Raw genomic sequence first — 24,254 nt, 5'->3', positions numbered from 1 at the left:
AATAAAACCATCACTCACCAACATTCTATCAATTGTATATCAAACTTTTACTTTCAATATTTAACATTTTAACTCTCTTTCATACATTGTTTTAAGTTTTTATTGTTCATATTGTATGTAAACTCATCACTAATAAGTTTAATTTTTCACTATATCCTTTTTCTTATAATACTTTTTTTTTCAAAAAAAAAAAAACTGTTGACCTTTTGAATGATAGGGCCATAGAGTAGATACCTTACTTGCATATCATTAATGACAGAGCCAATAATAATGATAAAAATAAAAGTGTGGAGTGTATGAATCTTAGTTTGTTCTTGTTATACCAAAGATGATGAAGATGCCTTCTTTTCTTCATTATTCCTTGCCTCCTCCTCGTTCATTCTTCTACTTTTGCTTGCTTCTTCTTCTTCCTCTTTTGCTCTTGCTACTACTCTTTGTAGCACCCTCTTCTTCATCATCATCACAAGACAATAATAATAATAAGGTAACATTGTCACTATACTATGAGAGTCTATGTCCCTTTTGTGGTGACTTCATAGTCAACCATCTTGTCAAGCTCTTCCAAACAGATCTTATCAACATTGTTAATCTCAGATTGGTGCCTTGGGGTAATGCTTGGCTTGCACCTGATGGCACTTTTCTTTGTCAGGTTTAATTTATTTATTATTATTATTATTATTATTATTATTATTATTATTAAGAGTTAAGTATGATTTTAGTTCTTAAGTTAATGACTATTTAAAACCAAATTAAATCTCACGACGATTTTCTATAAAAAAAAAGACGAAAAAATTTTTTAGCCTACCAAAATCATACTTAACCATTACTAACTATCTACTTATTATTATGTGTATTCCATTTATTTTAATTTCTTTTTTATTTCATGTTCTAACATTGTTGTTGTGGCTCATGAAGTATGATTTGTGTCTATTCTTTGAATCTTTTCACTTTTGGCAAGTCTTCATTTTAGATGGAGAAGTATTTTTATATATATATTTTTTTTCCAAAAACAAAAATGCTATGTCAATATTCACTTTGTTAATTATCATTTAAATTTGAGTATGATTAGATAGATTTTTAGGTTGCATTTAGTTTGTATTTTTATTTTTTAATATTTTTTATTTTAGAATTTTATAAAAAAAATAAATAAAAACTTTTTTAATTTTACTTTCTTTTATTCATAAAATTATGAAAAAGATTAAAAATAAAAAAATAAAACAGATATCAAACACAATCTTATTTTCTCCGGATTGAACTCTGTCTGTGTTAATAAATACTCATAGGTTAAATGTATAAATAATACAATTCCTTTGGTTTTCTCATATTTTTCTATCAGATTTTTCTTTTGTTAGAAAAAAAGTATTATTGATGGGTTATTTCTCTAAGGAAAAAAAATGCTGGTTAACAAGAAATATATAATAAATAAATATTATGATTCATACTTTCATATTGTTCTAATAACATTTTTAATATTATCATGAATTAATGGCACTGCCCCTCTAATAAATTCTTGCCCCTGCTGTCTTCTTGCCCCCATCTAATTTCTCCAACAATCCACCAATCGGTTAATAATATTAAATATTTACTTTTAATTTTTATCAAGATCAATAATTCAATATGCCCCCCTTGTTACCAAAAACAAAAGAGAACACACGTCTCTTCTTTTACTTCATTTTCAGCTTTTTTACTCTTTTAGTCAGTTTTTACTTTTTACTCTTTTTAGGTCATCCCTTAATTACTCTTTATTTTTTAGACATTCTTTTTACTCTTTTCTATAACTGTACAATTTAATGCGGGGCCTGCAATACAAAACTAACATTTTGGGCTCACATGTACACAAATTCCATACTAAAAATATTTAAGTTTTCAATTTGGGCCTATTGGTATTTCATGTTTTGTGGATAAATTAGAAAAAAGGCTAATTCCTTATGTTTCTATGGGAAAAAATAAAACATGTTTCCATTTTTCAATGAGGCTTAGTTCAATTAGTTCAATTGGTTAAATCATATACTTCTTGATATACTGGGTTCAAATTTTAGTGAGTACACCAAATATTAAATATGAATCATTAAATATTGTGAGTGAATGTGTAGTGCGAGTGTGCTGTGATACGATACCTAAAATTAGGAATTGTCCAATTCAATTGACGAAAAAAAAAAACCCTTCTACTTGAGAGGCACACAACACCATATAGTTAGAAGTGGTGAAATTGCTTGGATTGCAACAACTGCATTTAATTAGGTTCGAAATTTAGTTCATTATTAATAATAAATAAAAAATTTTAATAGTGTGTATGTGAATATAGAATATAATTATATGAGTGAGTGTTGTAATGTTGTTGTAATATCTAGAATTAAAAGTTATCTAATCCATCTGAAAAAAAAAACTACTTTTTAAGAGGACATAATCATTAAAAAAAGGAGAAAATAATGTTTATTAACAATGTCTTTAGCTTATTATTTTTGTAGTAATGAAAATCGTTTACTTTTCATACGGATGTGTTTTAATTTGTTTTGTCTTTACATCCAACATTTTTTTTCTTTCTTTGTAATTGCAGCATGGAAATGATGAATGCTTTCTGAATACAATTGAGGCCTGTGCTGTTACAGTATACCCTAATGTGGTAGGATCCCTAATATATATTTAACAGCGAATTTAATTAACTATATGATTATGTCGCAACATACATAATGCACAACACTTTCAGATTCCAACAGTAGTGTAATTTGCATAAGTATTTTCATATAGTTAATTCATAAAGCATTTTCTTTTTATTATTAACTGTGTCTACTTATATAGTTCTAATTGACTAATAATATATAGTTGTAATGCAGGCACAACATTTTAGATTTATACACTGCATAGAGAATCTGACCTTAGAGGGAAGGCAAAACCAATGGGTTAATTGCTTCCAAATCACTGGATTGGCCAAATTACCCTTGGACTGTTATACAAATGGCAATGGCAAAAATGTTAGTTATTTTATATCATTTTTATTGCTTAACTTTCATTTGATATGGCATATCCATCACATGATATTTTTCAGTTATGTCTTGCATATTTATTTTTGTCTTGTATATTGTGTATATTTAGTTGAAATGCCAATTTGTTAATGGCTACTCTATAAATGCCTAATAATTGTTGCATCAAAGGGAATCCACATTTTATTCAACAACTAGTATTTTTATCGTAATTTTTATTATGGGAATATAAATTTTTTAAAATTATATTGGTTTTGTTTTAACATTATAGATTATAATACAAAAAATTTATAGAATTAAACTATTTTTACAAAAAGATCATAGAAATCAAAAGTTCTATCGACTAAGAAAACTAAGATCTTCGTAAATAAAAAAATCAAATAATAAAATTTTTAGTTATTATTTTCATGTGAAAGAGTTTAATTTTTTACTAATAATTAATTTTAACATTCGTTATCTAAAATTTAAAAGAATTTAACACGTATACTTTTACATTTGATTAGGTATTAAGTTTGTTGTACAAATAGAAATAATTAATTTTTATGTTTACTATTTAAAAATAATATTTTTTATCTATGTATATAAAAATATAATTAGATATTAGAATAAAAAAAATTTATATTGACATTTATAAAATTAACTCAAAATGATTTTTTTGAAAAATAATTGAATTTTGATTTTAACTTTTAATCACAAAATTAGTATTCTCTCTAAATTATATGTAATAAATATTTGAAGAAGGAAGAGAAATGAAAATATAAATTATAAAGATAAGTAGCAAAATTTTAAAATTAAATAAAAAAATATATATAATAATATCTTTTATTTGAATTGTATTATATTGTTAATTTTATTTTTTGTACAACTAAAAGGTAGAAATGAGTAAACCAAGTTATTTTCCCTCTCTTTTATTCTAGCTTAAAAGTTCTTTTGGTGCTAATTTTTATTATTTTATAGATTGAACAAAAGTTTGCTCAGGAAACTACTCAGCTTAATCCACCCCATAGATTTGTTCCATGGGTAGTTGTCAACAATCAAGCACTTCAAGAGGTTTGTGATTGTTAAGGAAACATTGTTTTACAATAAAAACTCACGTATAATTATTTGACTAAATTATTATCTAACAATTTTCAACTATTAATTACTTAATTACACGTGAGTTTTCAACTAGTTTTGGACTTGTTATATTATTAATTAACTCTCTTTAACTTGTTGTGGTTGTTTTAGGACTACCCTAATTTTGTGAAGTATATTTGCAAGGCTTACAAGGGCAAGTCAAAACCAGATGGTTGTAGATCACTTTCAACAAGAACTTATGATATGATGAAGGATGGAAACAATTCATTTCAAAAACCGGTTTGTTATGTAGGTCATGTGAAAAATCTGACACTACCATAGTGACTGCTCAAAAGACCAAGCAGTAAATAAATCTCCATGAAAGTGATGTTGGAATTTTGGTTTGATTTATGTACTTCTTATACAAGAATATAGAATATTATCTCATGTAAGAATTTCATATGATCTTATATATATATGTAGATGTTGAATTTCTTTAATTAGACTCTCTCTTTTTTCATATATTCTATATATATATTTAACCTCTCCTTCTTAATCAATAGTAAAAGGTATTAATAATACACATTAAACAAAAAAATATAAATTCTCTTTTGTTGGTTTCTCAACATAAACTACCCTAATTCCATCTTTTCTTCTTATTACATACTATTTCCTAATTTTAAGGGCTTTTTAGTATTATAAACTTGAAAGATATTTTTTAATATTAATTAATTATACAATTACTAACTGCTTTTCATTTTTTTTAGAGATGTCAATGCCTCCCTGTTCCCCGTTTTCGCTCCTAGAATTAATTTCCATTTCTGCTCCGATCTCTGTCATGGGGGATAATCGTTCCCATTCCCATTTTCCGCGTTCTCCGTGTTTTTCGCGGAGTCTCATTCTCCATCTCCCTATATTGAACATTTATATAAAAATTATAGTAAAAAATAAAAAAAAAACAAACGGCAAAACATGATTACAAACAATCTTATCCAAGATTATAAGTCCAGAAATACACCATAGCAAATCATAATCCATAAGAGAATAAGCACTGAGCAGGAAGAGTGGCCGGTAGCGACTGACGAGGGGATATGCTGCTATGGCTGTGACTGTGGACACAATTACAGGGGATTGGGAGTTTTGAACTTTTCTAAAAAGTTGGGGCTTGGAAACGGCGCTAAGTGGAATAGTAGGAGAGAATGAAAGACATTCAATAAGGTAGTGTTAAGATTTTCAATAGGCAAAATTACGAAAAAGTCCCTATATTAGAAATAATAAATTAATGATATTTAAATAAACTCAAGAATTCGAGAAATTATCGGGGACGGAACGGAGATCCTCGTTCGGATCTCCACACCTATTTCAGAGGATTTTAGTTTCTATTCCCATCCCCACAAAAAAAATTTCTAGCCTTCGAGGCCCCGTTTAGAGCAGTTCCCGCAAGAATCCCCGCATTTCAAAAAATTTTGACACTCCTAGTTTTCTTCAAATATAAAAATGTTGATGGTTATAAAGCATTGTACCCTTTGACTGAAAGTCACGTACATTAAAAATATTATTGTATGTGTTCTTTGAATATCATCTGAAGTATTTTGTATGCAAATATATAAAGATATCCTTGCTTATTATTTTATATGCATATAAGAATTAAGTGCGATTCATATTTTACTTGTTTAAAAGAGTAGAGGATTTTTTATTACCACTAAGTAAAAAATTCATAAATTTTAATATATTTTGAGAGAATGCTATCATCAATTCAATAACAACCAAGTGTAAATAATCATTTAATCTAATCTTAAAACTATAATAAATTCAAGTTCTTACCATCTACTCATTATATATAATTATCTTTATGATCTATTTTAATTATATTTTTATACGTGCTATTTCTGTTTTTAATGTAAGTAAATAATTTAATCTGTCTAATCTCTATATAGAATGAGGTTTTTTTTTTCAAATTATGAGTGGCCTGGAAAGACATAATCATGTATTGAGAAGGAAAAAAATGAGGTGTTCTTTACAACTTGCACTTTTGCTTTTCAATTGTAATTGAATGAGCAGAAATATTGGAATATTCAACGAAAAAATATAGGGGCAATTTTTTTTAGTCAATGTTAATTATATTTTATTATAAAATTAGTTTTATTTTTTATGGTTGAAGAATCTAAATTTTAATATTAAAATTTAAAATATAAAATTAAAATTTAATATTTATGATTTAAAATTAAAGTTGAAAAAAAATAATTGATGATATATATTGACTAAAAAAATTTAACTCCCTCGTCAAATTCTATCCAAAAATAGTATAAAAGTTGATAGGGAAAAGATGACCTATATATATTCAAATGCCATTGGTACATAGCAACCGAAAGGCCTTTTCCTCAATTGATAAGAAAAAAGCTTATTCAAATCATATCTCATTGGCATAAATGCTCTCTAAATAAACTTGTATAGGGAGAAAAAAAATTGTTTGATATAAATGGCTGATATTTTTTTATATGAAAAAAATTGTGGAGTTTGATGTTAAAATGGATGTATAAAATGTTAGTACAAAATGTAAGTAGCGATTTGTTTTTTTCAATTTTTTAAAATTTAAAGCTTGCAAAACATAAATTACGTTTAAAGTTTTAATATTTTTCTATAAATATGTAACCTACAAAACGTAGGGTGCGTTTTACTCATATACTTTTTTTTAAGTTATAAAATGCAGTTTGCGTTTTAATTTAAAAAATATTTTAATAAAAAATCTGGTCTATAAATATCATTGTCAATTCTTCTGTCTTTCATATATACTTCAATTCCATTCTTTTGTCTTTTATATTTGTGAGGTTTTTTTTTTTTTTTTTTTTTTTTTTTTTTTTTTTTTTTTACAATTAGTAGTGTCAAAAAAGTTGAATGAGGTGGAGTTGAAGTTATGTAAGGTATTATAAATTTATATGTGTATTATAACGGTGAAATTATATCAAACATACATCAAAGAGTGACTTTTATTTGTGAATGTCTGTTTTTCTTTGCTATTCCATGAACCATGAGTTTTGTAGAGTTGTAAAATAGTCTTTGTGAGAACATACAAAGTCACATTTCAAAGAGGGTGAGCAACATTTTATATAGGAATCATGTACAAGTATTTGATGAACTGATACAGTTTCAAATAATGTCCATCACTGACGACGCATGTATGCAGCAGATATTCTATATTTATCAACAAACCCGATTTCACATGCCAACAATAGAGTTGTACGTTGAGTTTAAACAGCATATGCGGCTGGACGCCGTTGGCGAGGAGGTGAATATGGATGAGTTCGGGGATATAAATTAGGAAAAAAATAACAACGATAGTGAAAAGGAATTCGAAGCTAACTATGAAGTCGATGACAAAACGATGACGGAGACGTGGCAGACAATCTGGCAGTGCAAAATGAAGCAGATGCACTTGTCAACCAGCACCCGTTTGGTATTTTGTCTTTTATGCGAACTCTGGATCTTGCAGCCATCCATGCCTCAGAATTTCCTAAGTATGCGAATATAAGTATATTATGTTTGTTAATTAAAGTTACCATTACTATTTCTTTATTTAGCCTTGACCGACTAATGGTGGTTCGCATTTCATAGGTGAAGGAAATGTTGCGGCGATATACGGTCGCGTATCACTTTCGTGATTTCAAACAACATTTCGGTTTTCACGCTGATCAACTAGATCGGATTTGAAACCGTAAATGCCAATTTCAAAAGCAGTATTGTGTATGCTCTTGATTAGCTTCTTGATATGATTTTCTGAGAGATCAAGTTGAAACAAGATCTCAATTGCAGTTTCAGTCAGATCTAGTTGTTCTTCTTCGGCACTATTGTTTTTCTTCATCATGATTGTAGTTAAGAGCTCTATTATGTTGCACCTGAAGAGATTTATAACGAGAAAGACAGTGACACTAGTGCAACAGAGCGACAGTGACAGGTGTGGGAGCAGCGGAACGAAGACGGCGCAACAGTGGTGGAGAGGAAAGGTTGGTGAAATGACGAAGGTGAAATGGAGAAGGCGAATTGGCGTTAATTTCTATGGAAAAATATGGGTAAAACGAGGGACGTGGGAAGCAAACACGGGTGTAATTTTTTATTGATAAAAATCGACGACAGCTTCGTCGATTTCAGTTAAAACAAAAATCAACCTCTTAACTATCTATTTTATATAATAATCTATACCATCTATTTAATTTCGAAAGGAATCTCCACTGTTTAAATTTATCGATAAGGAAAACCGTCGATATTACAAATATTAAAATAGACGACTCATCCATCGATTTAAAAGAAAATATAAGGTCGTCAAAATAATAGACGACTTGGTCGTCGATTTTAATATTTTATTTCAAATATTTTTTTATTTCATCGACGACAAGCCGTTGATAAATATCGACAAAAATACAGCTGTCGATAATTACACTATTCCTTATAATGCTAAAGGATGCGGGTAGTACTTCTTCCTTCCTTCACTCACAAAACACAAAAACAAACACTTCCTCTCATTCCTTCACAATCAAATGCAAAACATAGATATAAAAACCCCTCACATACACATGTCCAACATGTAATCTTGCATCTTGCAAAATGCAGTTTACGTTTTGCGCTGAGAATATGCAAAATGCAGGTTGCATTTGACATCTTCTAAGTCCAGGTCTAGTCTGCAGGAGAATATGTTTGGCATTGTGGTTTCACCTCCTAACAAAATGCAGGTTATATTTTGCAGGAACCAATTTACTTTTTTTTTTTCTTTTCTGCTAAACATGGATTGTGTTTTGCAGATTTGTAAACTTACAGAACCACATTTATACGTAACACACCATATGCCAATATATTTAAATTACACCACTTTTTATTCTATTATTAAATTAATTTCTGATATAATTGATCATTAATAAACTCATTCTTTATATAAAGACGTAGTACGTTTAATTTCTACTATATCAATGTAAAGTTCTTTTATAAATAATTCATCAATATTTTTGTAGTTGCTCGAATAAATATAAAAATATTTCATGGCTCCAAAAATATAATCAATATATCAAATTTATTGTATCATCCAAGTATCCAACCATTACCATAAATTTCACCATCACCGGATAGGAAGAATTGGTGTCACAGATAGCATAAAGTTTTAAAATCTTGTATACTTCTACTTGAATATGATATTTCATGAAAGCCAAAAAAGAAAATAAAAATTAAACCAAAAACATTGTGAAGGACAAAAAGAATTTACGCAATTTGCGCGTTGTAAGATAAGCCAGAGAGAAGAGCAAAGGAATATATAATAAAAGACAATTTATATGAAGATAACAACATAACAAAAAAAAAGGCTTTTTATGACGTTTTAGCTTCTATATCCTTAGAATTTGTTTTATTGTATTTATGGCCCTCATTCTATAAAAAGAAAACAGAAAAAATAGGCCTTTAGCTATATTTATCAAACTAGTAAAACTTAGGAAATGAACCAATTAATTTACTAACATATCAAATTGTTAGGTTGAGTATTATTACTTGTGTATAATGATGATTTCTTTTTTTTTTTTTTTGGTGCTGCTGTGTATAATGATGATGGATACCCTTTTCGAAATATAAGTTATACAGCTAATGAATATATAAAATAACGTTAAAATTATATATTAGTAACTATACTGGTCAAAGATTTAATATTTAAATGTATGAAGATATGTTACTTCTTTTACTTTTTTCTTTTTTTTTTTTAAATTAACTAGAAACATTATAATTAGAATGTTGGATTACTTATGTACCGTTCTCATGGTAGCATTATGATGAGTTTGGAAAACTCTAAATTAATATTTGTGATGACTAAATATTATTAATTATATTAATTACAATATTATTAATTTGATTTTCATGAAACATATGTTAATTAATAATTTTGTTACTTGCAGATTTTATTATTGGGTCGAAAGAAAGAAAAATTAGAAAGCCCAATTATGCTAACAAATACATTCAGCTTGTACAACAATGTTATATTAAGAGGCTGAATTATGGTTATGGTTATTGGGCCAGGAAAATATACTTGAAGCCCAACAAAGAGGTTGGTCCGAAAATTAAAAAGGAAATAGAGCCCAATGGTTAAGCAAATTCTTAAACATGGTGAAATCCAATTTGTTATAAGTGCATGCTTCCACGGATGCCAATCTTTATAGGTGATGGAATTCAAATTAGAATTAATTGCCTTGGTAACATGAAAGAGAAATTGCAAAGTGATTTGATGGCATTTATTGAGATATGCACGTTACAAGGCAAAAGCATGGAAAGTGGGATTAATTGATTTTAATTGATTATAATTTATATCACACATTACTTCCATTGCTTTTCTTCTTTCTACTCTCTCTTCTCTCTCTTTGCATTCAGTCACTTCACTGTCAGAGAAGAAGATGGTAGAAGCAAGAAATTTGAAGAAGGAAGCAGAGGCTAGGCATGGGTAATGTAAACCTAACTCATTTTCATTTTCTTCTTTAATTACATTGCAAGTTTTTCTCTGTTCTCTCTCCTCTCTCTCTTTCGGTCTTGTCTAGCAGGAAAGGAGGGATGAAGCAAGCTATCAGTAAAAATCACAGAGAAGCTAGTTGCAAAGAAGAGGCCATTGTGATGATGGCATCACGAAAAAGAAAACCAAAAGTATGTTGTGGCTGAGATAATCACCAAATATGGTTAGATTTGGTGAGGTAATCTCGGATCCTTCATACTCAAAAAGGAAGATGAAGATTCGGCCAGTAGGGAAGATCCTTGAAGGCATGGCTTGTCTTTGGTTCTGCTTAACCACCACAGGGAGTAGATAGAGTGGTGAAGTGATGGTTGAGGCAGAGATTGAAGCAGATGAAGTCATCATCATCATGAAGCATCAAGGGCCAGAAATCCATCTTGGAGAGGAAGCCAAGGATGGAGCGCTCGGATTGATGAAGAGTGATGATCAAGGAAGGACTAGAGGTAATTGCATGTTGGATTTTACATGGTTATCTCTTCTCTCTCTATGTGGCCGAACCGGTTGTGTTTGTTGAAGGAGGAAGAAGTTGGTTTGGGTGTTGGCTTCAAGTGTGGAGGCTTCCCTCTTCTTTAAAAAGAGAGAACAGCCACTGTTTAGAGCAAGGAGAAAATTAGAGAGTGCAAGGCACAGAGTTCTCAGAGCTACCTGAGCTAACAGATTTCTCTTCTCCTTCAATGTTTTCTATTTTGTAGTTTTCTGTTTAATTTTGTCATGTCTTGAGTCTCATGGAAAAAAGGCAAACAGTGAGGTTTGTATGAAAAAGCCATAGAGCGGAAAAAGGCAGAGAGTGCAAAATTAAAAGAAAAAGCCATAGATGTCTTAGAGTTCTTTTGTACATCTGTGTTGTGTTTCATGATTCTGTGGGAATCCCCTTGTAAGTTGGGTTAGCACTTTACAAGTTGTAATCTGGATGATTATAGTGAAATTCCATCATTGTTGTGATGGAGACTGGATGTAGGCTGCACTGCACTTAGCAGCTGAACCAGGATATATCTGGGTGTAATCTTCTCTCCTTCTTCCTACTTCAATTCTGTTTTTAATATTCAGATGCAGAATCAAAAATGTCTCGTGTCAAGTGACGAGACAAAATGAAAATGTCTCGTGGGTAGGGACGAGATAAAACAGAAAAGTCTCTTCTAAGTCCAGCAAGTTTTAGCAAGCAAAAAGGGGCTAAGATTCAACCCCCCCTTCTCTTAGCCACTGAAACCATCAATTGGTATCAGAGCTTGGTCTCAAAGAGATCAAGCTTTGCAGCTTGGAGTAAAGATCCTCATGGCAAAAAACAGTGGCGCAAACATGGTGTCTTACAATCTGGTTGAAGGTCAATCAAGCAACAGACCTCCTCTTTTCAATGGGAAAAACTATACCTATTGGAAGGAGAGGATAAAGATATTTGTACAAGCTGTGGATTACAGACTTTGGAAGATCATCTTGGAAGGTCCTAAATTTTCAACTACCACAAATGCTCAAGGAGTAACTTCTCTTAAACCAGAAGCAAGCTGGACCGAGGAAGATAGGAAGAAGGTGGAGTTAAATGCCAAGGCAACCATTCTGCTCAATTGTGCTATCAGCTTTGAGGAGTACCGACGAGTATCACGATGCACAACGGCAAAGGAAATCTGGGACAAGTTGCAAATCACTCATGAAGGAACCTCCCTTGTAAAGAAAACTCGGACTGACATGTTAAATAGGGAATATGAGATGTTTGCAATGAAGGAAGGAGAGTCCATTGATGAACTGTTTGAACGGTTCAATATCATCACTGTTGGCTTAGATGCTCTTGGAATCACACATTCAGAATCTGTGCTAGTGAGAAGAGTTTTGAGATGTCTCACAAAAGAGTGGGAAACAAAAGCTTTAATTATTTCTGAGAGCAGCAACTTAGATTCCATGACACTTGATGATTTGAGAGGAAATTTACTTGCTTTTGAAAACTCATATTTAGATTCAAAAAAGAAAGGAATTGCATTTTCTTCTGTAACTAACCCCCTGGATGATGAATCCAGTGATAACTCTTCTGAAAATGAGTTTGTGTTGTTTGCAAAAAAATTCAGGAAAATGGCAAAGCTCAAAGGCAAAGGCGGCAGCTCAAGGAGGATAAAGAAAGATCTTAGCAAAGTAACCTGTTTCAATTGCAAGGAAATGGGGCATTTCAAATCTGATTGTCCCAAGTTGAAGAAGGAAGAAAAGCCGAGGAAAGGAAAGAAGAAAGGATTAATGGCTTCATGGGAAGAGTTGGAAAATGACTCAGATGATGATGATGAAAAGTCAGAAACCAAGTCCCAACAGTGCCTTATGGCGGATCATGTAAATCAGGTAATCTTTCATAACCCTGACACTGAAGATCTTCATCTTATGATAGACCACCTTTCTGAAAAAATAAGATGCTTTCTACTGGAAAATCAAGAACTTGAACAACAAGTCACCATTCTTCAAGCTGAAAACAATTTTCTAAAAGAAAAAGTGAGAGAGGCCGAAACTGCTTGTGATCTTGTTGAAGAGAATAAGCAGTTAAGAGCCCAAATTAAAAGTTGTGAAAGTGACCATTCAGTTCTTGCATATGTGAATTGTTTTAAGCAAAATGAAGAGTTGCTTAAAGAGGTTAACAGACTTAAAGAAGACTTAGCCAAGTTCACCCAAAGTTCTGAAAATTTGAATCAAATCTTGGCCAGTCAGAAACCTCTTTATGATAAAGCTGGGTTGGGCTTTTATAAATCTGAAAAATCACATTTTGAAAACATGGCTTCATCTTCAAATGATGCAAAGTATCAAGACCCAACTTGCTTTAACAAAACAGCAACTCCAAGATTTTGTAGACTATGCAATCGAAATGGACACTTTCCCATCCAATGTTTCTTTGGTGAAAGAATGATTGGTGACAAAGTTTGTAAAGTTGTTTTTTATTACAATGGCTTAGGACATAGAAGATGGTTTAACGTTAAAGGATCCAAAAAGATTTGGATACCTAAGGTTTCTTAAGCATTGTTTTGCAGGTGTGCCTAGCATCCAAAAGAAAAGAGAACACGTGGTACATGGATAGCGGATGCTCTAGGCATATGACCGGAAAGACAGCCTTCTTCATAAAGCTTGATGAATATGATGGAGGATTTGTCACATTCGGTGATGATGCAAAAGGAAAAATAGTTGCTGTTGGGAAAGTGGGTAAAAATCTCTCATCTTGTATAAATGATGTCCTACTTGTACATGGATTGAAACATAACTTGCTTAGTGTTAGTCAATTGTGTGATTTGGGTTTTGAAGTCATTTTCAAGAAACTTGTTTGCTTAGTGGTTTGTGAGAAAACTGGGGATGTTCTATTTGAAGCTAAAAGATGTAATAATGTGTATGGATTAACTCTTGAGGATCTAAAGGAACAAAATGTAACATGCTTTACCTCTCTTGAATCGGAAAAATGGCTTTGGCATAGAAAGTTGGGTCATGCTAGCATGTACCAAATTTCTAAGCTAGTCAAAAAGAATTTGGTTAGAGGAATTCCAAACATCAAGTTTGACAAGGATCTTACTTGTGATGCATGTCAATTGGGCAAGCAAGTAAAATCCTCTTTTAAATCAAAAGATGGAATCTCAACCAAAAGGCCATTAGAAATGTTGCATATTGATCTTTTTGGTCCTACTAGAACTCAAAGTTTAGGAGGTAAACACTATGGTCTTGTGGTGGTAGATGATTACTCTAGATTTGGTTGGGTACTTTTCCTTGCTCATAAGAATGATGCATTTTATGCCTTCTCCACCCTTTGTAAGAAAATTCAAAATGAAAAGGATTTGAAAATTGCCCATTTGAGAAGTGATCACGGAAGAGAATTTGAAAATCAAGATTTTGAAAGATTCTGTGATGACTTAGGGATTTCTCATAATTTTTTATGCCCTAGAACACCCCAACAAAATGGGGTGGTTGAAAGAAGGAATCGAAGCCTTTAAGAAATGACTAGGGCCATGCTATGTGAGAATGAAATTCCCAAATTTTTATGGGCTGAAGCTGTGAACACAGCATGTTATATTTTGAATAGAACAATCATTAGAAAAGGGTTAAAGAAAACTCCTTATGAGCTATGGAAAGGAACCCCTCCAAATCTTAAGTACTTTCATGTTTTTGGATGTAAATGCTTTGTACTTAACAATAAAGAAAACCTTGGAAAATTTGATCCAAAATCATATGAAGGAATGTTTGTTGGATATTCCACCACAAGCAAGGCTTATAGAGTTTATCTCAAAGAGCATAGGACCATAGAGGAATCCATACATGTTACCTTTTGTGATTCTAACTTAATTCCCAGTATTGTAAAGGATAGTGATTCAGATTGTGAAGAGGATGGAACAAGTAAAGAAAATCCCAAAACTGTGGAGAATGAAGAATCTGTTAGCCCTGTTTTATCTCGCCAGATTGAAGGAGAAACTTCCATTTTGTCTCCTGAGCAGACACGAGAAACTGAAACAGGGAGACCATCAGAAGTTCATCAAAGCTCAACACCTGTCCGAAAGCCTAGAGAATGGAAGTCCATGAGGGGTTATCCTCATGATTTCATCATTGGTGATCCCTCTCAAGGTGTAACCACAAGATCCTCTCAAAAAGCAAACCGAACCTAGCAACCTTGCTCTCTTGTCACAAATAGAGCCCAACAATGTCAAACAAGCTCTTGAAGATCCATCATGGGTCAAGGCCATGCAAGAGGAGCTTGCTCAATTTGACAAGAATAAGGTTTGGACTTTAGTACCTCATCCGGATGGTAAGAAGGTAACGGGTACTAAGTGGGTATTCAAAAATAAACTTGGTGAGGATGGACAAGTTGTTCGTAACAAGGCTAGATTAGTGGCCCAAGGTTACGATCAAGAAGAGGGAATAGATTTTGATGAGTCTTTTGCTCCGGTAGCTAGAATGGAAGCAATTAGGTTGCTTCTTGCCTATGCTGCCCATAAAGGTTTCAAAATGTTTCAAATGGATGTTAAATGTGCTTTCCTTAATGGCTTTATTGATAGAGAAGTGTATGTGGCTCAACCCCCCGGTTTTGAACATAAAGATTTTTCTAATCATGTGTTTAAACTATCAAAGGCTCTTTATGGCCTAAGACAAGCTCCAAGAGCTTGGTATGAAAGGCTTAGTGCCTTCTTGTTAGAAAATCATTTTCAAAGGGGAACCACCGACACTACTTTGTTCATTAAAGTTTCTAATGATGACATTCTTCTTGTTCAAGTTTATGTGGATGATATTGTGTTTGGATCAGCCAATGAGACCTTGTGTGAAGAGTTTGGAAAACTCATGACTAGTGAGTTTGAAATGAGTTTAATGGGAGAGCTAACTTTCTTTCTTGGCCTCCAAATTAAACAAACTCCTAGTGGTACTTTTATTCACCAAGGCAAGTATGCAAAAGAATTGATAAAGAAATTTGGCTTAGAGAATTCCAAACTAATGGGAACACCAATGCATCCTAACACTAAACTTGAAAAGGATGATGATGGCCTAGATGTGGATGAGACACGGTATAGAGGAATGATTGGTTCACTAATGTATCTTACATCCTCTAGACCGGATATTGTTCAAAGTGTGGGTGTATGTTCAAGATTTCAATCTCACCCAAAAGAATCCCATTTAACGGCAGTTAAACGCATCATTAGGTACATTAAGGGAACATGTGATTATGGTTTATGGTATCCAAAATCTGATGATTTTTGTGCAGTAGGGTTTTGTGATGCAGATTATGCGGGAGATCGAGTGGATAGAAGGAGCACTTCGGGCATGTGTTGCTTCCTTGGAAGCTCACTCAACATGTGGTCAAGCAAAAAACAAGCCACAGTGGCTCTATCCACAGCTGAAGCTGAATATATATCCGCATCTGCTTGTTGTTCACAATTAATATGGTTAAAAACACAATTAGAGGATTACAAATTAAAGATCAATAGTATACCCTTATTTTGTGATAACATGAGTGCAATAAATATTTCAAAAAATCCTGTTTTGCACTCAAGAAAGCACATTGAAATTAAATATCATTTCATTAGAGAACATGTGCAAAAGGGAACTATTGATATTCAATTTGTAAAATCCGAAGATCAACTTGCGGATATTTTCACTAAGCCCTTATGTGAAGACAGATTCTGCACCTTAAGAAACAGTTTGGGAATGATAGAATTAAGTTCTGTTGAAAATTTGTGAACTTTTTGATTCTGTTTGGTTTTGTCTCGTAGGAAAGCTGGAGACAAATTTCAGGATGTGTTGAACGGGCCTTGATACAGGGGGAGACTGAATTGAAGTTAATTATTTTGGGCCCCACTAAATCTCTTTGACATCACTCTGACCTGTTCCTCATTATTTTTGGAAGTTGTCAAATCAAATCTTTATACTTTCCTCATCCCTTGATTCTAGGAACTATTTTCACTTGTCTTAAATTAGTATAGACTGCATTATTTTTTCTTCATTTTTTTTGCAGGGTCGCTCCTTGATAAAAAAAAAAAGGAGGCTGAATTGAAACTGTTATGTTGCACTGTTTTGCAGACCTATTTTGCTCTATTTTATGCTCTGATCTGGCTCTGTTTTGAGCACTTTGTGTTAGTGGATTAATTTCGAGTTGAACTTTGATTGTCATTTGCTCAAATGCATGTGTGCTTACTGGACTATTGTGTTTTGGTGAACAACAAATATTATGCCTCTTGTATGTTGTTTTCATTTATTTTGCAGTGACCCTTGATGCCAAAAGGGGGAGAAATGGTGCTAAAAATTGAAATTGAAAAATAGGGATGAAATTCTCTGTTGAGAATTCATGATCACTCCTGTTAAAAAGGATTGATGCTTGATTAATGAATCTGCTTGAATTGTGATCTGTTTTGATCATATTTTGATTATGATGCATCTGTTTGGTGATTTTGCTGCCATTATTTGATCTATATCTTGGTAAAATGTGTTTACTAAGTTGATGATATATTTTTCTTACCTTGATAAAATGATTTAAGTTTGGCAGTTCCTTTAGGCTTGTAATGGTGAAAGTTGCTGTGTTTGAAAGATTGTATCTTACTTGAAAAATATTTTTCATAACAAAACTGCTCTGATTTACTGGAAAATATTTTTTGAACAGCAACAGATTTTGATAGATTATGTTGTGTAGATTGAGCAGAAAATCAGATTACTGATAACAAATGAGTTTTGTATATCATTCAATTCTGCTCATAAATCAAGCATTCAACATTTCAAAATTAATATGTTGAATAACATTGTTACTTCAAGCTTGATTTCAAAATTGTTACAGGTTAATGCTTCCCTTGGTAAAATAAGCATACATTAAGGGGGAGCCATGTGACATTTAGAAAGGGGGAGAAATTCAAATTCAAAGGGAGTATTCTTTACTCTAATTCTTTAAATTTCTTTCCATTTCAATTTTAATAATGTTTGTCATCAAGGGGGATATTGATGAGTTTGGAAAACTCTAAATTAATATTTGTGATGACTAAATATTATTAATTATATTAATTACAATATTATTAATTTGATTTTCATGAAACATATGTTAATTAATAATTTTGTTACTTGCAGATTTTATTATTGGGTCGAAAGAAAGAAAAATTAGAAAGCCCAATTATGCTAACAAATACATTCAGCTTGTACAACAATGTTATATTAAGAGGCTGAATTATGGTTATGGTTATTGGGCCAGGAAAATATACTTGAAGCCCAACAAAGAGGTTGGTCCGAAAATTAAAAAGGAAATAGAGCCCAATGGTTAAGCAAATTCTTAAACATGGTGAAATCCAATTTGTTATAAGTGCATGCTTCCACGGATGCCAATCTTTATAGGTGATGGAATTCAAATTAGAATTAATTGCCTTGGTAACATGAAAGAGAAATTGCAAAGTGATTTGATGGCATTTATTGAGATATGCACGTTACAAGGCAAAAGCATGGAAAGTGGGATTAATTGATTTTAATTGATTATAATTTATATCACACATTACTTCCATTGCTTTTCTTCTTTCTACTCTCTCTTCTCTCTCTTTGCATTCAGTCACTTCACTGTCAGAGAAGAAGATGGTAGAAGCAAGAAATTTGAAGAAGGAAGCAGAGGCTAGGCATGGGTAATGTAAACCTAACTCATTTTCATTTTCTTCTTTAATTACATTGCAAGTTTTTCTCTGTTCTCTCTCCTCTCTCTCTTTCGGTCTTGTCTAGCAGGAAAGGAGGGATGAAGCAAGCTATCAGTAAAAATCACAGAGAAGCTAGTTGCAAAGAAGAGGCCATTGTGATGATAGCATCACAAAAAAGAAAACCAAAAGTATGTTGTGGCTGAGATAATCACCAAATATGGTTAGATTTGGTGAGGTAATCTCGGATCCTTCATACTCAAAAAGGAAGATGAAGATTCGGCCAGTAGGGAAGATCCTTGAAGGCATGGCTTGTCTTTGGTTCTGCTTAACCACCACAGGGAGTAGATAGAGTGGCGAAGTGATGGTTGAGGCAGAGATTGAAGCAGATGAAGTCATCATCATCATGAAGCATCAATGGCCAGAAATCCATCTTGGAGAGGAAGCCAAGGATGGAGCGCTCGGATTGATGAAGAGTGATGATCAAGGAAGGACTAGAGGTAATTGCATGTTGGGTTTTACATGGTTATCTCTTCTCTCTCTATGTGGCCGAACCGGTTGTGTTTGTTGAAGGAGGAAGAAGTTGGTTTGGGTGTTGGCTTCAAGTGTGGAGGCTTCCCTCTTCTTTAAAAAGAGAGAACAGCCACTGTTTAGAGCAAGGAGAAAATTAGATAGTGCAAGGCACAGAGTTCTCAGAGCTACCTGAGCTAACAGATTTCTCTTCTCCTTCAATGTTTTCTATTTTGTAGTTTTCTGTTTAATTTTGTCATGTCTTGAGTCTCATGGAAAAAAGGCAAACAGTGAGGTTTGTATGAAAAAGCCATAGAGCGGAAAAAGGCAGAGAGTGCAAAATTAAAAGAAAAAGCCATAGATGTCTTAGAGTTCCTTTGTACATCTGTGTTGTGTTTCATGATTCTGTGGGAATCTCCTTGTAAGTTGGGTTAGCACTTTACAAGTTGTAATCTGGATGATTATAGTGAAATTCCATCATTGTTGTGATGGAGACTGGATGTAGGCTGCACTGCACTTAGCAGCTGAACCAGGATATATCTGGGTGTAATCTTCTCTCCTTCTTCCTACTTCAATTCTGTTTTTAATATTCAGATGCAGAATCAAAAATGTCTCGTGTCAAGTGACGAGACAAAATGAAAATGTCTCGTGGGTAGGGACGAGATAAAACAGAAAAGTCTCTTCTAAGTCCAGCAAGTTTTAGCAAGCAAAAAGGGGCTAAGATTCAACCCCCCCTTCTCTTAGCCACTGAAACCATCACATTCCATTATTGTCTTTAGACAATAGAAAGAGAGATAATGAACCAAAAAAAAAAACAGAGAAAAAAAATAAAAAATATACTTTTTCTGAAACAAAATTTTAAGATAATTTTATACTTCGAAAATAGACAAGTAAAAAAAATACGTGTCACATGATTTTTAATTATTTTTCTATAATTATAAAAACCCTAAAAACCTAAAAATGAGCTCTACCATTTGACATTATCTCCCCTTTTCTATAGGAACCAAACAGTACAAAAGAGGTATCTAAAACCTATATAATGTTTTTTTTCTAAAAAAAAATCAATTATATTAAATAATTTTTTAAAAACCTGGGTTGACGTCCGCTTAAACAAGTATCGGAAATTCGAATCTCATCTTGTGTATACAATAATACATTAGTTAGTGGCAGATATTTAAATAAAACTCAAATTTGTGACGAATTAGTCATTAACTTATTGGGTGCAAAAATTCTCCAAAGATTCAAAATAGGAAACTCTGTACAGCAAACACATCTCACTAGGCACAAACCCCTTTGCTCTCAAATTTGTCTTCTCTTCTTTCTCACATATCGGAGACGTGTCAAACCAAATATTCTTCCAAATTTCACAGTTTACACACTCTTAAACCTAAAAAACACTGTACCAAATAACTCTCTAACTTTTCATGATCAAGAGAAAAGAAAAACAAGAAAACAAAGATGGTTTATGTTTCTGTTTCTCCAAAACCAGCAATAACCATTGTGATGGCATTAGTCCTTTTTTTCATCTTCATCTATGAATCAAAGGGTAGTGATGAGATTATTAGTCCACTTTTTGTTGCTGATAAGAATAATAATAAAGTTAATCTCTCAGTGTACTATGAAAGTTTGTGCCAACCTTGTGCTACTTTCATAATCAAGAATCTTTATGAGATATTCAACACTAATCTCATCAGCATTGTGAATCTCCAATTAGTCCCTTATGCTAATTCTCATGTCAATCTCACCAACAATTCCATATCATGCCAGGTTCTTGTTACTTTTATCTCTAATTATTATATTATCTTCATTAATTTTAGTGGTGATAGTTGATTACTTAATTGCCAACAGCTCAATTATATGAGAGAACTTAAAACTAAAAGGAAATGGGTTTCATTTATTTCCTTCTCTTGATTCAAGAATTGATGATAACAACAATGTAATTAATCACTGATGGGTTAGAGTGGAACAAAAATAAGGATATTTTTTCTTTAAAATTTTTTAAAAAGATTATTTTAATTCAAAATGCAATATTCAAGACTATTTTTGTCAAAAAATTTTTAATTATAAAATTATTATTTTTTAAAGGATTTAATATTTATAATTAAAAATTAAAAATTTATGATTTAAAATTTAAAATAAATAAAATAATTTAAAAAATTAGTTGATATTGACATAGAAAGTTAGCTTTCTAATATTATTTTTATAAAAAAATAAATTAAATTTTTGTATTCACTATTTTTCTTTACAAAAATAGCCTTTTCATATGGTTTTCCTTTTGAAAAGGGGGTTAAGCGGTTAACTTTAACAAGATTTTGAATTTCTACTCTTTTTTTTTGTTAAATAAAAATGTGGACACCAGGCTTTGTTTCTGTACCACATTTTTAGACATGACAAAATTTCATTTTCATGTCAAGACTAAGGGAAACCCCACATTACAAATTTACAATCCCACATCATAACTCGTGCAATCCATAGAATATTTAATATTATTTATAAAATCTTCCATGATTTCAGCCATGGTTTCTTTCAATCTTTTTAATTTGTTTTCCTAAGTTTCCATTTGTAATTGGTATTAAATTATCTTTGTATTTGGACAAATATCTAACAAGAATACGATGTATAATCTTCAATGTTTGATTCACACTAATTATATGCATGATAATTTGGCAGAATGGACAAGATGAATGCATTCTAAATTCTTTGGAATCATGTGCTATGAATCTATGGTCTGATGTGGTGAGTATAAGGTTTAATTTCTTCTCTAATTCTTTAAGATAAATAACACCTTAATTTCAAATGCTTTAATAATTTTCAATCATATTAAGTATATACTAAAATTAATTATTAATATAAAATATATATTATGATGCAGGGCAAGTATTATGGATTGATTTATTGCTTTGAGTTTCTAGCAATTGAGGGAAGAAGCAATAAGTGGCAGGATTGCTTTGATCAATTGGGTTTGCCTCTTTCATCTATACTCAATTGCAGCAGAAGAAATGGAACAGAGGTTATTTTTATTTTTATTTTTTTAAGGCTAACTAAGATAAGATAACATAGCAAATTGGGAGTTTGTACTTGCTATGATATTCTATTTGGTTATGAGAAAACTAATATTTATCCACAAAAGTAGTATAAGAAATCAAATTTTAAACAGATAATATTAGTCAAATTTTGTTATTATAAACTATTTTTTTTAGTTTTTATTTTTTGTTTTGAAAGATTTAAAATTTAAGATTAAAAAATTATTTAATGTTATTTACAAAATTAACTATCTAGTTATTTAGATTGGGAAACTTTTCTAATATTTATTTATTTATTTTCTATTTGACTACCGTGATTTATGAGCACATATTTGTCATTTTTCGTTTCCTAGCATACAGCTACAGCTAAGTATGATTGCATGCTTCAATCAAATACTGTACACTATTATGAAAATTCATGTGCAGTTAATTTCATGTAAAATTGATAACTAAAAATAAAATTAAAGGCACATGAGTTTTCACTGTATACTAGAGTTGTAGATTTTTCTAACTTCTAAAGTCTTTTATTATTCCTCAAGAGAAAAAGTCTTATATTATTTTAACATTGAATTTGAATTTATATGCAGCTTGCAAAGAAGTACATTGAAGAAACCACAAAGCTTAATCCACCCTATTCATTTCTGCCATGGGTGGTGGTTAACAAACAGCCAATTGCCCAAGTTTGTCCTTTAATTTATCTCTCTTTTTCTTCTCATTCATGAACATATTGGTTTACTTAAAGAATTTAGTACATTTATAAATCAATATATATTTGAGTAATATATATTATACTTGAATACATTTTAAAGTAGTAAAGAAATTATTGATGTTTTTAATAAAACATAGAAGGTAAGAAGAAAATAAGTATTTTCTGTATGTATTTTTTATTGAATGTGATTATAAAAGATAGTGCTACACATATATACAGCGGTGAGTATCTTTACAAATTTGTAATAACAATAAAATTAGTGAAAAGATTTTATAACTAACTTATTTTATAGAAGAAATACTGATAATATGTAAAATATAAAGAAAATGTGATGTAGTAGATTAATTGAATTTTTGGTTTTGATAATTTTGAGTGAGCTAATTTAAAATCCTTTTGTTGGAGTCATGGACTGATGAAGGTGCGTGGTTGGATTAATAGTTTTGATTTTGCTAGATCATAATTAATTATAATTATGTACACACTCATCACAAAGACTAATGATGTTTTTGGGTTAATTCATCATCAGGACTATGCAAATTTCACGTACTTTGTTTGCAAGGCTTATAAAGGCATTGCTGTTCCAGATGCTTGCAATCCAATTCGTTAGAAATGAAATAAAGGATTCAACTTTGTTATCTTTTTTCCACTCTTGTAAATTGAGAGCTGTATAATTAAAAAATAAATACAGATTCTCTTAAATATTAAACAGTTATAAATTTTTTACTATTGAAAAAAATAAGATATATAAATTTTTGTGTTGACTATTAGAGAAATTAAATTTATGTATCTCAACAAAAAGACTTACGTATTTTATTTTATCAGTAGTCAAGAATTCATAAGTATTTAATTACTTAAAGACTTATGGGTTTGTGTAAGGAATATAATGCTAATGCAAATTACATACATTTAATCCTTCTCAACTCTATTATTTGTAATCAACGTCTTAAGTTATCTACCTAGATCGTTTTACTCTCTAAACTTTAATATTCTTGTGATCTCTCCTCTGACAACAGTCTCAGAGTCTTTAGAAAAAACTATAGATATTTTCTCATTATTTATCCTAATTTCCTAAACCCAAATGCCATGCAAAAAGTATTCATCACCTTTTTAATATTATTCCTCATCTGCTCAGTGGTGGTTTCTGCAAAATAATAATAATAATAATAATAAATCATCCGCAAACATTAAATGTAAATTGTCGCTGTCTCTTTCTTCTTACTTTCATAGGTTTTTACATATGTTTTTGAATCTGGTCTTTAATGAAGTGGGAGAGTTTATCCATATGTCACAATTGGGTCCTCTTATCTCAACCCTCTATAATAGTACAAAATTCTCTGTCCTGCTTCCATTCCAAATGATGTTATA

The 24,254-nt window shown here is 31.4% G+C and overlaps 2 protein-coding genes across 2 annotated transcripts; both read left to right on the top strand.

Annotated features, from left to right (window-relative positions):
- The first annotated feature begins 264 nt into the window (after positions 1 to 264).
- Positions 265 to 4,466, top strand: LOC130957402 (gamma-interferon-responsive lysosomal thiol protein-like). Its single transcript, XM_057884264.1, has 5 exons — positions 265 to 649; positions 2,558 to 2,623; positions 2,835 to 2,972; positions 3,939 to 4,031; positions 4,209 to 4,466. Exons 1-5 carry the CDS (start codon positions 329 to 331, stop codon positions 4,377 to 4,379), a joined length of 789 nt encoding a protein of 262 aa, XP_057740247.1. The 5' UTR covers positions 265 to 328; the 3' UTR covers positions 4,380 to 4,466.
- A 16,149-nt stretch (positions 4,467 to 20,615) lies between these two features.
- LOC130963339 (gamma-interferon-responsive lysosomal thiol protein-like) lies at positions 20,616 to 23,496 on the top strand. Its single transcript, XM_057889466.1, has 5 exons — positions 20,616 to 20,924; positions 21,828 to 21,893; positions 22,030 to 22,167; positions 22,768 to 22,860; positions 23,416 to 23,496. The coding sequence occupies exons 1-5, from the start codon at positions 20,616 to 20,618 to the stop codon at positions 23,494 to 23,496; spliced, it is 687 nt and encodes a 228-aa protein (XP_057745449.1).
- Positions 23,497 to 24,254: the final 758 nt, after the last annotated feature.

The sequence above is a fragment of the Arachis stenosperma genome, chromosome 2 (assembly GCF_014773155.1).
Source record: "Arachis stenosperma cultivar V10309 chromosome 2, arast.V10309.gnm1.PFL2, whole genome shotgun sequence".
NCBI classification, from domain to species: Eukaryota; Viridiplantae; Streptophyta; class Magnoliopsida; order Fabales; family Fabaceae; genus Arachis; species Arachis stenosperma.
This window is presented reverse-complemented; position numbering and strand designations above follow the sequence as displayed.